At 38.8% G+C, this 12,500-nt stretch overlaps 2 protein-coding genes across 3 annotated transcripts in view; both read right to left on the reverse strand.

Annotated features, from left to right (window-relative positions):
- The window catches only part of LOC106878460 (uncharacterized), a 33,807-nt gene extending 28,048 nt beyond the window's left edge, over nt 1–5,759 (reverse strand). Inside the window, exon 1 of the mRNA XM_089337898.1 lies at nt 5,575–5,759. The gene's annotated coding sequence lies outside the window, so the exon portion shown is untranslated. The remainder of the gene's footprint in view (nt 1–5,574) is intronic.
- A 3,985-nt stretch (nt 5,760–9,744) lies between these two features.
- LOC106878461 (heat shock 70 kDa protein 12A) overlaps nt 9,745–12,500 on the reverse strand; it is a 58,438-nt gene continuing 55,682 nt past the window's right edge. The window contains exon 4 of one of the 2 annotated variants that reach the window (XM_089337899.1): nt 9,745–11,907. In XM_089337899.1, the coding sequence (XP_089194025.1) occupies nt 10,853–11,907 (1,055 nt within the window). In that variant the 3' untranslated portion in view covers nt 9,745–10,852. The remainder of the gene's footprint in view (nt 11,908–12,500) is intronic. The other variant, XM_089337900.1, reaches the window with a different exon arrangement.

Consider the following 12,500-nt stretch of genomic DNA (forward strand, 5'->3'; position numbering starts at 1 on the left):
AATCGATTACATCGACCCCAGTGCATAACTGGTACTCAATTTATCGACCCCGAAAGGGGGAAAGGCAAAGTCGACCTCGACAGAATGTCTTGAGCCGGAACGAATAATGCAAAGTAGAATAATAATTTCTTTATTTACCCAAAGGAGAGAAGCCAAGAAATCGGATTCTTCGTCAAAGTTTTGCCATCTGTGAACGGTTAAAGAGCAAAATGAAGCTTTGTGTATTAGGATAAGCATTTGGAAGACATTTCGGTAAAAGTGTTTGTGTGCGACGGAAGGTAGGAGTGGGTGGCGGGAAGAGGTAATGATTCTAATGGAGGGTAGCTATTTACTTGAAGTTAAGTGGTGATGGTCGCTGTGGTGATGGTCGCTGTGGTGGTGGTGGTTACATTTTGCCGATGTTGTTGATGTAATGATGATGAGGAGGAAGAGAAGGAGGAACAGGAGGCTGTTATTTGTGATGATATTTCTAGTATTAATGGTGTTCTGAGTGCTATTTCTGTTAACGTCGTTGTTGTTGTTGTTGTTAGCAGCAGCAGCAGCAGCAGCAGCGGTGGTGATTGTCGTTGTCGGGGTTTAGTCCCATGTCATGTCTCATTAAGTACACCAGTGATCAAAAGTATTCCAGCCGTAACCATCCCGTCTTTTTTTAAGGGATTCTAGAAACAGTACCTTATCGAATTCGTTCTTTCCTGCATCTTTTCTTTTTAAAGACGGAAAAGGATATAACTTGAGGGTGATTTCGTTGCTATTTTAAATCGTCTTGTGACCACGCAGAAGCTCTCTCTCTCTCTCGTTGTCTCAGTTTGCTGTTGTTGTTGTTGTTGTTGTTGTGGATCAGCCCCAGGTCGTCCGTCCTCATCCAGCTGTCTCCCAAGCTGTCCCTGCCACTCATGTCTTTCTTAATCCTTCATCAAACTCTTCTTCAAGTTAACCAATTCCTTTCATATCACGTCTGCTTATATCATTCTGATAAGATATCTATTTGTTCCACGTTGCTCCCTTTTCCGCCTCTCTCTGTTCTGCATTTATCACTTCTACGGTTCCCACTCTGCTTTCCACCATCACAACAACTTTCCCTCGCTTCGCATTTCCTCCACTAAATTACGATCCAGAACAGTGGAACCCGCTGAATCCGGTCACATCGTTCGGCAGCAGGTTTTCCTTACTTCAAACTCTTCTATCAATTATGTTACAGAAAGTTTTACGGTTTCTGCTCGTCCAATGCAGTTCCGAATTGGCAAAGCCTGGAGGTAAAACAAGCAACTCTTGAAGGAAGCTGTCAACACACCATTCCATTCTCTCTGCTCTTGTTAATAGGATCTCAAATCACACACCTCATGAAAACTGTGTCTGTGTGTCGCTGGTCATGTCTTTAATGACGACTGTGATCAGTTTCTGTAAGAAGTGAATTAGCTTCTGGTGAGAATCGAAACAAGGTCCCAGACTTCTCCCTCCGGCTCCACAGTTTTTTGTCACCAGAACATATTTAATATAAAACATTGCCATTAACGGAACGCTTGCAGAGTCAACACATCATGTGTCTGTGGAACTGTACCGAAAGTTGGCTCCCTCTCAAATTGTGTCACTTCTGTTGTTGGTGGTGGCGGCGGTGATGGCAGTGGTGATAGTGGTAGTGGAGGGGGTTATGGTGATGGTGGTGGTGGTGTGGTATTCATATTTCTTGTTTGCAGTGGCGGTGGTGGTGGTGGTGGTGGTGGTGATGGTGGCGGTGGTGGTGGTGGTGGCGGTGGTGGTGGCGGTGGTGGTGATCTTGTTCTTTTTCTTTATAATTCATATCTTATTTATATTTATATTTGTCGTTGTGTTGTTCGGGTTTTTGTTGTTCAGAATTCTCTGAGAGTTCCAGGATTTGATTTTGTTTTTTGTTACGTTTGCAAACACCATCAACATAAAAACCAGTCAACCCCCGCCACCGCAACCGCCACCCCCCACACAATGACTGTCGGTGTCCTCTGTGTGGACGCTCAGTCTTTCAGAAAGAGCAGCCAAATTCCGCTCAGACCACACTTTCATGGAAGGACACATTGGATATATAGTCCTTTTTTTTTTACTTGTTTCAGTCATTAGACTGCGGCCATGCTGGGGCACCGCTTTGAAGATCTTTAATCGAACGAATCCATCCCAGAGCTTATTTTTTAAAAGCTTGGTACTTTTTCTATCGGTCTCTTTTGTTACGATAACGTAAACAAACCAACACGAGTTCTCGAGCGGTGGTATGAGACAAACACAGGCACAAAGACACACACACACACACACACACACACACACACACACACACACACACATGTATAATACGGCGGGATTCTTTCAGTTTCCGTCTACCAAATCCACTCGCAAGGTTTTGGTCGGCCCCAGGCTATAGTAGGAGTCGACGAGATGGTCATGGGTGTAACGCTTTGATGAAATGTCTGCTTGATCAGAGCTGACTTGAGGCTAAACAACGACAGCTGACACTCAAGAACGATTCAGGTTTTTTTCTATTTATTCTCTGCAAAAAGGTCAGACCATTCCTTAAGTTCTACTTTCAGTTTCACTCTCTCTCTCTCTCTCTCTCTCTCTCTCTCTCTCTCTCTCTCTCTCTCTCTCTCTCTCTCTCAACCACATCCACCCCACCTCTCTCTCCCTCCCATATGTTTCACACATTGGCTGCAGCTGGTAAACGGTAAATTCCTTGTTATTGTAGTTTCAGGTGATGTAGCAGAGATATTCAAGAACTTATCTCTTCCCCAAAATCAGAAAAGCAAAAACAAAAAGCAAAAAGCATCACTATAGACACACTCCCCCCTCTCTCTCTGTCTCTCTCACTTCCCCTCTCTCTCTTCCCCTCTTTCTTCCTCCCTTTATTCCTCTCTCTCTCTCTCTCTCACGCACAACACAGAAAGATATGCCAGCGTATACACTCTCTCCTGGTACTGACGTGCTCACATCTTCATGTATGACAATGTATTTCTGACTGTATATGTGTGTACATGAATGTATGTACACGCACACATACATACACAAACACACACACGCATATACACACACACACATACACACACACACACACACACACACATACATACATGCGTACATGGGTGAGTGTATATAAATCTATATAAATAACATTGATCCTATCAGTATTTTCGCAAGTGGAGCGTCACGTTGAACAGTTTATCTTTTACTTATTTCGGTCATTAGACTGCGGTCATACTGGGGCACCACCTTGTTAATTTTTTTTTTTGGTGGGGTGTTGTTTTCTTTTAGCAATTTTTGAATTTTAAGAGGTAAAAGTCTAATAAAATATATGAAGTAGTGATTAACAGAGAACTTCGAAGTTACAAAGGTAAAATCGACAAACATTGCTGATAAAATATCCGAATGAAAGGTCTTATCAAATAAAATATGGTTATGAAAGAGATTGGCACCGCGGTAGAAAACAGCAAAGGCAGCAGAATGTATGTATGTATGGACGGACGGATGGATGGATGGATGACGGACGAAACATGGCAGTACTTCAACGGATGCAAATAGTTTGTATTCTCTGATGGTACTGAGAGATAAGCTTCACTTTCGCAAATTCTTGTTCTTGTAAAATCACGCATCGTCCCCCAATTCAGACAAAAGAAGCACACCCCGGAAATGCCCCCACACACAAACATACACACACCTACAGCCCCCATGCATAAGTACTCAATAAACGTATGCTTTAAAGCAAAGCGTCAGGAGAGTTCAGAGCGTAAAATTAATGAAGGACAAAAGAGCTGAATGCTCTGCTTCTATTAGCAGAAACAGCTGTAAGCTAATGAAAGTGATAAGGTAATTCCTGTTCTTTTGTTCTTTGATTAACTGATATTACGCTATAATGATAATTGCTTCCTTCAAACTCACATTTGATATTTCAGAAAATATTCACACAGTTGTTATTCAAAAGAAAACCAGGTTCGCTTTACCAGATCGGAAACGAGCAGCTCTGAGTACGAGAAATTATATATATATATATACTCGCGATTGCGAGATAATGGGTTCGATTCCCAGACCGGGCGTTGCGTTGTGTTCTTGAGCAAAGAACTTCATTTCACGTTGATTTGCGACCATTTCGACAGCTGACATGTGGCACCCGTTGTACCTGTACAGGTAATGTCGATCTGATGGAGGGACTGAGCTTATGTCTACACAAACATCTGATCCCTCTAAATAAATCATCTGCGTGATTGTTCGGTAAGTGATTGTCGAACCCTCATATATCGTCTAACGAGGAGAGAGTCCATCATATATATATATATATATATATATATACACATTATATACGCAGGGTGCGTAAGATATTTGAGGACAAATTTATGTTTATAAAAAAGAAAACCAGATATATATGGTCATCCCATAAGTTCTGTCCGAATTTTGAATAAAGAAAACAAGTGATCAAATGTTAGATTTAATTGAAATTTAATCATCAATGTACTTTCCCTGATTATCTATGACTTCCTTCCATCTATTTACAAGCTTTTTTATCCCATCAATGTAAAACTCTTTTGGCTTCAAAGCGAGGAACTCTGAAATGTCAGTTTTGACCTCCTTCTGGCTTGCGAAATGTCCCCCAAATGAATCTGTAAACTACGAAACAAATGGTAGTCTAAAGGAGCAAGGTCGGGAGAATAAGGTGGATGAGGAATTTTTTTCCCAACCAAGCTCTTCGATCTTCTGTGATGTGATCTTTGCAGTGTGGGGTCGCGCATTGTCCTGACGAAATATCACTCCTTTTCGATTCACTAAAGCGGGTATATGTATGTATATATATATATGTGTGTGTGTTTGTATGTATGTAAATATATATATATATATATATATATATGTATGTATGTATGTATGTATGTATGTATGTATGTATGTATACATATATGCATATAAATTTCTTTTACAATAATAGTGTTAATAGACAGTGATTTCGAAGTTTCACTCTGCTCAGCCTTCACAGGGCTGTCCGATGAAGAGTACGGAGGTTGAAACTCCGAAGTCACTGTCGACAATATTCTTGATAAAGAATAATAAATATATAGAGAATAATATATATGTATTCAACCCCTCCGTTTAATGTAAAATTGTTTTTAATATAACTCGACAAATATATAATATTATGTGTGTGTGTGTCTATATACGTATATATGTATGTATATATATATATATATATATATATATATATATATATATATATATATATATATATATATATATATATATATATATATACGTATATATGTATATATGCGTGATGGGGTATATAGTATTATATCATAACACATATATACATATATATATTTATATATGAAGAGAAATATGTACATATATGTGTACATATTACACCAAACCATATCATGTGTGTGTGTGTGCGCGCACATACACATATATGTCTTCGCACACATACAGAGAAAGTTGCGGAGAAGCAGAGGTATAGAAGATCTCGATATAGATCTGTGGGTCGGTGCTGCTATGAATGCGTGATGAACACTGTTCTTCATAAGAAGATGGAGATACGGAATAAAAAGGATGAAAAGACATCAAAGCAAGTCTCACCTGTAAAAGACTGAGGAATATTTGCGAAGGTTTGGAGTGACGAGTAAACGAGTCCATGTCGGGGTCTCCACTGTTAAATGTGTTGGTTGCAAGTTGGAACCAGCTGAGTGGTAACAGCACCACTCACATGCAGACACACCAACATACGCACACACACATACACACACACGCACACAAACACGCACACACATACTCACAAACACACACACACATTACATCCACAAGTATTTATGTATATATACATATATATATACATATATACATGTGAATTATGTAAAGTACATTTATGTGTATGTGTGTGTGTACACACAACACTCACACGCTCTCTCTTTCTCTCTCACACACACATACACACGCACACAAATACACATACACACACATGCACATTACATCCGCAAGCATGTATATATATAGAAATTATGTAAGATACATTTATGTGTATGTGTGTATTTACACACGCACACGCACACGCACACATACACATATATACATACACCATCACTATCGCGAATGTATATAGTCGTATATGTGTACTCGACAGTGTATGTATGTGCATGTGTGCACGTATATATATATATATATATATATATATATATATATATATATATATATATATGCATACAGTATATATATATATATATATATATATATACTGTATGCATATATGTGTGAGTGTATATTTAGATAGTGTACATAAATACATACGTACTTGTCTTGTTTTCCATTTGTTTCTTTCGTTGTTCACATACAAAAGTTCATATTCCACGTTTTCGTATTTCATGTTGTTTACGTTTTGTGACATCCTGTACCCATATATGCTTATATATATACATTTATATGTATGTATATATATATATGTATGTTTATATATATATATATATATATATATATATATATATATATATATATATATATATATATATATATATATATATATATTCATGTTGCATGTTTTGCCAGCATTCTTCCCAAAGGAATACATGATAGAATGATATGAATGCAATGTAAAGCATGCTAAGATAGCGTGTATGTAGATATGTGTCTGTGAGTGTCTGTGAGTGTGAGTGTGAATGTGTGTGTGTGTATATATATATATAGATATATATACGTGATCTGTTCAATAAGTATCCGGACTGTTGTCGTAGTAACGAAGCTAAACCACGCAGAATAAAGCCGCTTGGCACGGATTGACCTTAACCTCTGTTGTGCATGCGCACTAAGTTTTAACGTTCTAACTCACTTCCGTTGTTTACAGCACTGCTTGGCAGGAAGGTGTGTAGCGTGTGATTGTCACATTGACAGAGAAAGTTGAGCAGAGAATCTGCCGCAAATTTTGCCAAAAGCTTGGCGTTACCTGCTCAGAGGCCTACGCAAATGTTTCAACTAGTTTTCATCGTTCTCGACACAATTAAGGAGATATTGTGCAACTGAAACCCAAGTGTCATTTTGGTCAGCTGAAAGCAGTTTTGGCACAAACTTGGCAGACCCGCATCTCATACCCAAATCTTCGGTGATAATGATCTAAACTGAACCGTAACTAATCTGCACGTCCTCTGATAACTCATGGATGGTGATTCGACGATTTCCCCTCACAACTGCATGCACATCTGCGATGGTTTTCTCAGCGCTGCTGGTTACGGGTCTCCCAGAACGTTCGTCAATGTCGACATCTTTTCGGCCATCTTGGAAACGTCTGAACCACATGTACAGTTGTGTGCGGCTCATACACTCCTCTCCATACACTTTTTGCACCTTTGCGCAGTCCTCTGAGCAGGTATCGCCATGACAACTTTCTCTGTCATAGTCAATGCGACGATCATACGCTACACACCTTCCTTCCAAGCACTGTTGTAAACAGCGAAAGTGAGCCAGAACGTTAAAACTTAGTGTCCATGCACAACAGAGGTTGAGGTCAATGTTTTCCTAGTGGTTTCACTCTGCGTGCTTTAGTTTCGTTACTATGGCAACAGTCCGGATACTTATTGATCAGACCACGTATGTATGTGTATGTGTATGTATGTATGTGTGTATATATATATATATAGATATATGTTTATATATTTATATATATATTTACATATGTATACATTGTAAATATATATTTACGCAAATCATTCATATATATATACACATACATACATGCATACATGCATGCATGTAAGTATACATACGTACACACACACACACACGTACACACACACACACACACATACATGCATCTCTATTGGCAAGAAATCTTGAAATGAAACTGAATAATGACATACATGGGACCATCGACAGGTGTGTGTTTGTGTGTATGAAAGATAGAACAGCCGTAGTTAGAATGCATTTAATCATTAGGCAGCTCATTCGGTATTTGCCTGGTGTTAAACAACAACAACAACAGCAGCAACAACAGATATAACAACACGACCCTGCAACCGAAATACCATAAAACACAAGAGCGCATTGAAAATTACTCTGTAGCTTCGCCATATTGTTTACTTCGTTTCATTCTTTCTTCTTCTTCTTCTTCTTCTTTTTCTTTTTCTTTTTCTTCTTCTTCTTCTTCTTCTTCTTCTTCTTCTTCCGTTTCATATATTTTTGCTTGTTTATTACGCACCACCCTTCTCTCTCCCTCTCCCTCTCTCCCCCTCTCTGTCTGTCTCTCTCTCTCTCTCTCTCTCTCTCTCTCTCTCTCTCCCTCTCTCTCTACACATATACTCCATAAAAATACCATTCCACAGCTGTTAATTGTCCATTATTGTCCTCCGGTGGTGTTATTGGTCAGTATTGGTCAACACTGCTGTTTCTTCCATTGTCTGCCAATATTATTACCCGGACACCCCCCTCCTTCCTTCCACCTTCCACCTCACGTCCTCCTCACACCGTTCCTCTCAACTTATTACCTTCCCGCTATTGTTCTTGGCAACGTTTATAACTTGTCTTGTTGTCAGTTTATGTATTGTGTGTGTGTGTGTGTGTGTGTGTGTGTGTGTGTGTGTGTGTGTGTGTGTGGTGGGGAGTGCGTGTATTAGTTTATTTCATTTTTATATTTTTCTGACTTTTCCGTTCTTTTCTTTCCTTTGACGGTGCACTAATAAATGGTGGAAATATGAGGGTTAATAATAATTTCCTTTATTGGCAACAAGGGTCCAAAACCTCGAAAAGGGGTCGGCAAAATGCTGCCGAAGCACTGCGTTCATCTGTTTGGAATTGGAGTGCACGCGTCCACTGAGATCCGTCACAGAGTGAATCCTAGATTTGGTTCTATGCTGTATCTCCACGACCTGGCCCCAACTGACGGTTTTTGAGCCTTCGTGTTTCAAGGCACGTACCCTTGGACAATACAGCCTTCATGTTGTACGTCAAAGAAGTGATCGAGTGCCATTCTCGCCGCTAGCTCCTCATTCCAGTCCCACCTTTATGTGTCTCTTCTAAGTTACTAACTATTTTATATTCTATTGTTTTTTTTTTTTTTAAGCAATCTCTTTGCTAAAACTGACACCTCTCTGATTTTCCTTTTTAAGGAGACCCACCACCTGTTGTTGATGATGGCTCCCATCAATTTCTGTTTGAGTAGTTTTTTAATCAGGTCACTGAAATCTTTCCGTGAAGGACAAAGTTTTCACTAATCAATTAAAGGAATCATTAGAAATGGTCGTAATGGATTGACACTTGTATCTCTACAGTTATTTATATATAAATTACATATATATATATACATATATATATATATATATATATATATATATATATATATATATATATATATATATATATATATATATAAATATTTATACACAAGCACATATGAGTGTGTATGTAAGCGAGCACATGGCTACGTTTGTGTTATCGAAGAAGATATCGTGATTTACTTAATGTAAAACGATATCACACTAAATAAAAAGCCTAGTGAAGGCCACCTATCTAAAATTGCTACATAGCCATAAATATCGGCCAGTGTCTGTCATTTTGTATCGAAATCATTTTTTTAGAGAAGCAAGATGCAAGGGAAATAACTCTTGTAAATGAGAAATAACTATGGTTTACCTCGGATTCGGAATGGAAAAGTAAAACCGTTGCATTCGATGGAATCGTCAAGGCTGGAATACTTTTCCTCGTAGGTCTACTGAATTAAGCCTGACCTAGGGTTAAACAACGACAACAACAACAACTAAGAGATAGAAATAAACATGAAAACGAGAATATTTATTTATTTATTTTTTTACAGGTGAAACGAAAAAAATTGCCACGTTTTTTTGTCTGTGAATTCTTTAACCAAACACGTATGTGCCCCCACCCCAACCCCCTTTTAGTGTGTGCCACAGAATCGTAGCCCCGCCTCACCATTAAAAACATTTTTTATTTGTTTTGTTCCCATCCTTTTACCAAGAGATATCAGAATGCTCCAAAGTTTGGACCAGTTTATCTCCATTTTACAACAGTCTAAGGAATTGGAAAGGCAGGAAAGAGAAAGACAGAGAGATAGAGGGGGGAGGGGGAAGGAGAAAGAAAGAAAGAAAGAAAGAAAGAAAGAAAGAACGAAAGAAAGGGAGTGAGAGTGAGAGAGGCACTATGGTCAGACCATTATAAGAGAGAATTGACCAATCAACAGACACTAAAAGAGAGAGAGAGAAAGAGAAGGTGAAGGAGAGAGAGAGAGAGAGAGAGAGGGAAGGAGTTGGCCCTGATTACCAGACATTCCAGTCAGTTTTACCTTTCTCGAAGACGTCTCTCTCCTCCTCCTCCTCCTCCAGATTCTTCAGATATTCATTTTTTTGCATTTTCATTTGTTATTTCTCTCTTTTTATTTTCAATGAATTCCTCAGTTCTCTCTACACAGATTTTTCTGAGTTTTAGTGGTTCCACACACACACACACGCGCGCACACACGTACACACACACATACACTTTAATAAGGTGTTGCGAGGAGGTGGGGAGGTGACCGATACGAAATTGGCGTCAGTGTGGAATTGGTGTATATTCCTCGTCCATCTGGGGGCGAAAAACTGAACACAAAGCAAAAATATTCAATTCAGAACAAGCAAAGATCAAACTAAATACAGCGACACATTTAGTGAGGCGCTTCGTCGTTGATTTCCCCCCAGCTCATTGGCCTCTTATAATTTCAATGTTCGATTCATCGTTCGATCTCTGCCTGTCTCTCTCTCTCTCTCTCTCTCTCTCTCTCTCTCTCTCTCTCTCTCTCTCTCAGACCCACATCATCGCACACGCCATCCCATTTTTTTTTATTTCTGAGTTTTTCTTTTTTTGTGTCTGTTTTTTTTTTTTCAATTTATTTTTCCGACAAAAAATCAATGTGAGTCTCTCGACTCGTGTGACTCGTGTGGTCATATCCAACAACTTTAATTTCCGTGCCTCCAAAGATCACTTCCAGGTCAACTGCACGGTTTTTGTCACCGGTCAGATCCGGCATTCCGACCACAAGACAACCACATTTCTCAACATTTTCTTCGTCTACATATTTTACATTGCGTTTTGTAGTCTTAAAAAACTCGAACATAATTCCTTTCTGGTTGGTGATAATCGGCGTGTAGGTTTCCCGCCAGATTTCATTAGCACCTATCACCTCACCGACTCTGGCCCAGATCTGGAAGATATTCTTGCAAAGAACCAAATCCTCGGAGACAACTTTCAAATCTTCCCGATGATAGCCTTCTTCGAAAGGAAGATATGATCCAACTCCGTATGTAAATCGACAAATTCTCTTACAGATTGTGCTCGGATCGTGACCAAAGGCCACAGCGCCGCGCACGACGGCTAAACTGGCTTCTTCCGGTATAAGCACCGTGACGCGTTCACCGAACTTCTCTTTCACGGAACGCTGAAGCCGGACGGATTCAGCAAAACCGCCCACTAGAAATATATACTTGGTATCTTTCATTTTAGACGAGTCCAATAACGACTGGACATGGTCATTAATTTGTTCCAGTGCATCGTAAAACAATGAGCTGACTTTATTCGGGGACAACACCAGTTTGCCACCGGAGAATTTCACTTCGTTATTGCATTCACTGGCGTAAGCTTTGATCACTTCTTGAACGCTTTTGCCATCGAATCTGAAATTGCAAAAGTTATAGGGCAACGACACGCGAATGCTTTCGCCTTCGCCTCGCTTCTTCACTTCGAAGTCCTGCAGTAGCTCTACGTAATCCTTGGGATGATTGCTTTGGAATTCTTTCATGAAGGCCTCGCCAAAAATTTGAACCATCAGCTTGAGAAACTGTCTGTCAATGACGGTTCCTCCCCAGGCACCACCCGTGGCACGGAATAGTTCTCGAATACGTCCATCTCTTCGTACTTTGTGAGCAACGACGTCGATTGTACCACCTGAAATAATAATAATAATAATAATAATAATAACAATAACAATAATAATAATAATAATAATAATAATAATAATAATAATAATAATAATAAGAAGAAGAAGAAGAAGAAGAAGAAGAAGAAGAAGAAGAAAAAGAAAAAGAAGAAGAAGAAGAAGAAGCAGAAGAAGAAGAAGAAGAAGGAGGAGGAGGAGGAGGAGGAGGGGGAGAGCTGAAGGTAGAGGATGACGACGACTAGGAGATAAATATACTTATGGTTATTTCTCTTTTTCTTTCTATGCATGTATGTATATATATATATATATATATATATATATATATATATATATATATATATATATATATATATATATATATATATATATATATAAGCATATATACATACATAGGGGACAACTGATGAAGGGATTGTTGTTTATGTTGCCTGTCTCATTTCTCTATTTGTTTCTTTCGTTGTTCGAAAAAAAGTTCGTTTTCCATGTTTTTGTTATTTTTATGTTATCGTTTTTCATTTTGTTCTCGTTTTTTTTTACGTCCTGTGCCTATATTTGCATGTATATATACATATATATGTAGGTATGTACGTATATGTATGTA

The sequence above is a fragment of the Octopus bimaculoides genome, chromosome 20 (assembly GCF_046866305.1).
Source record: "Octopus bimaculoides isolate indiv1 chromosome 20, ASM4686630v1, whole genome shotgun sequence".
NCBI lineage: Eukaryota > Metazoa > Mollusca > Cephalopoda > Octopoda > Octopodidae > Octopus > Octopus bimaculoides.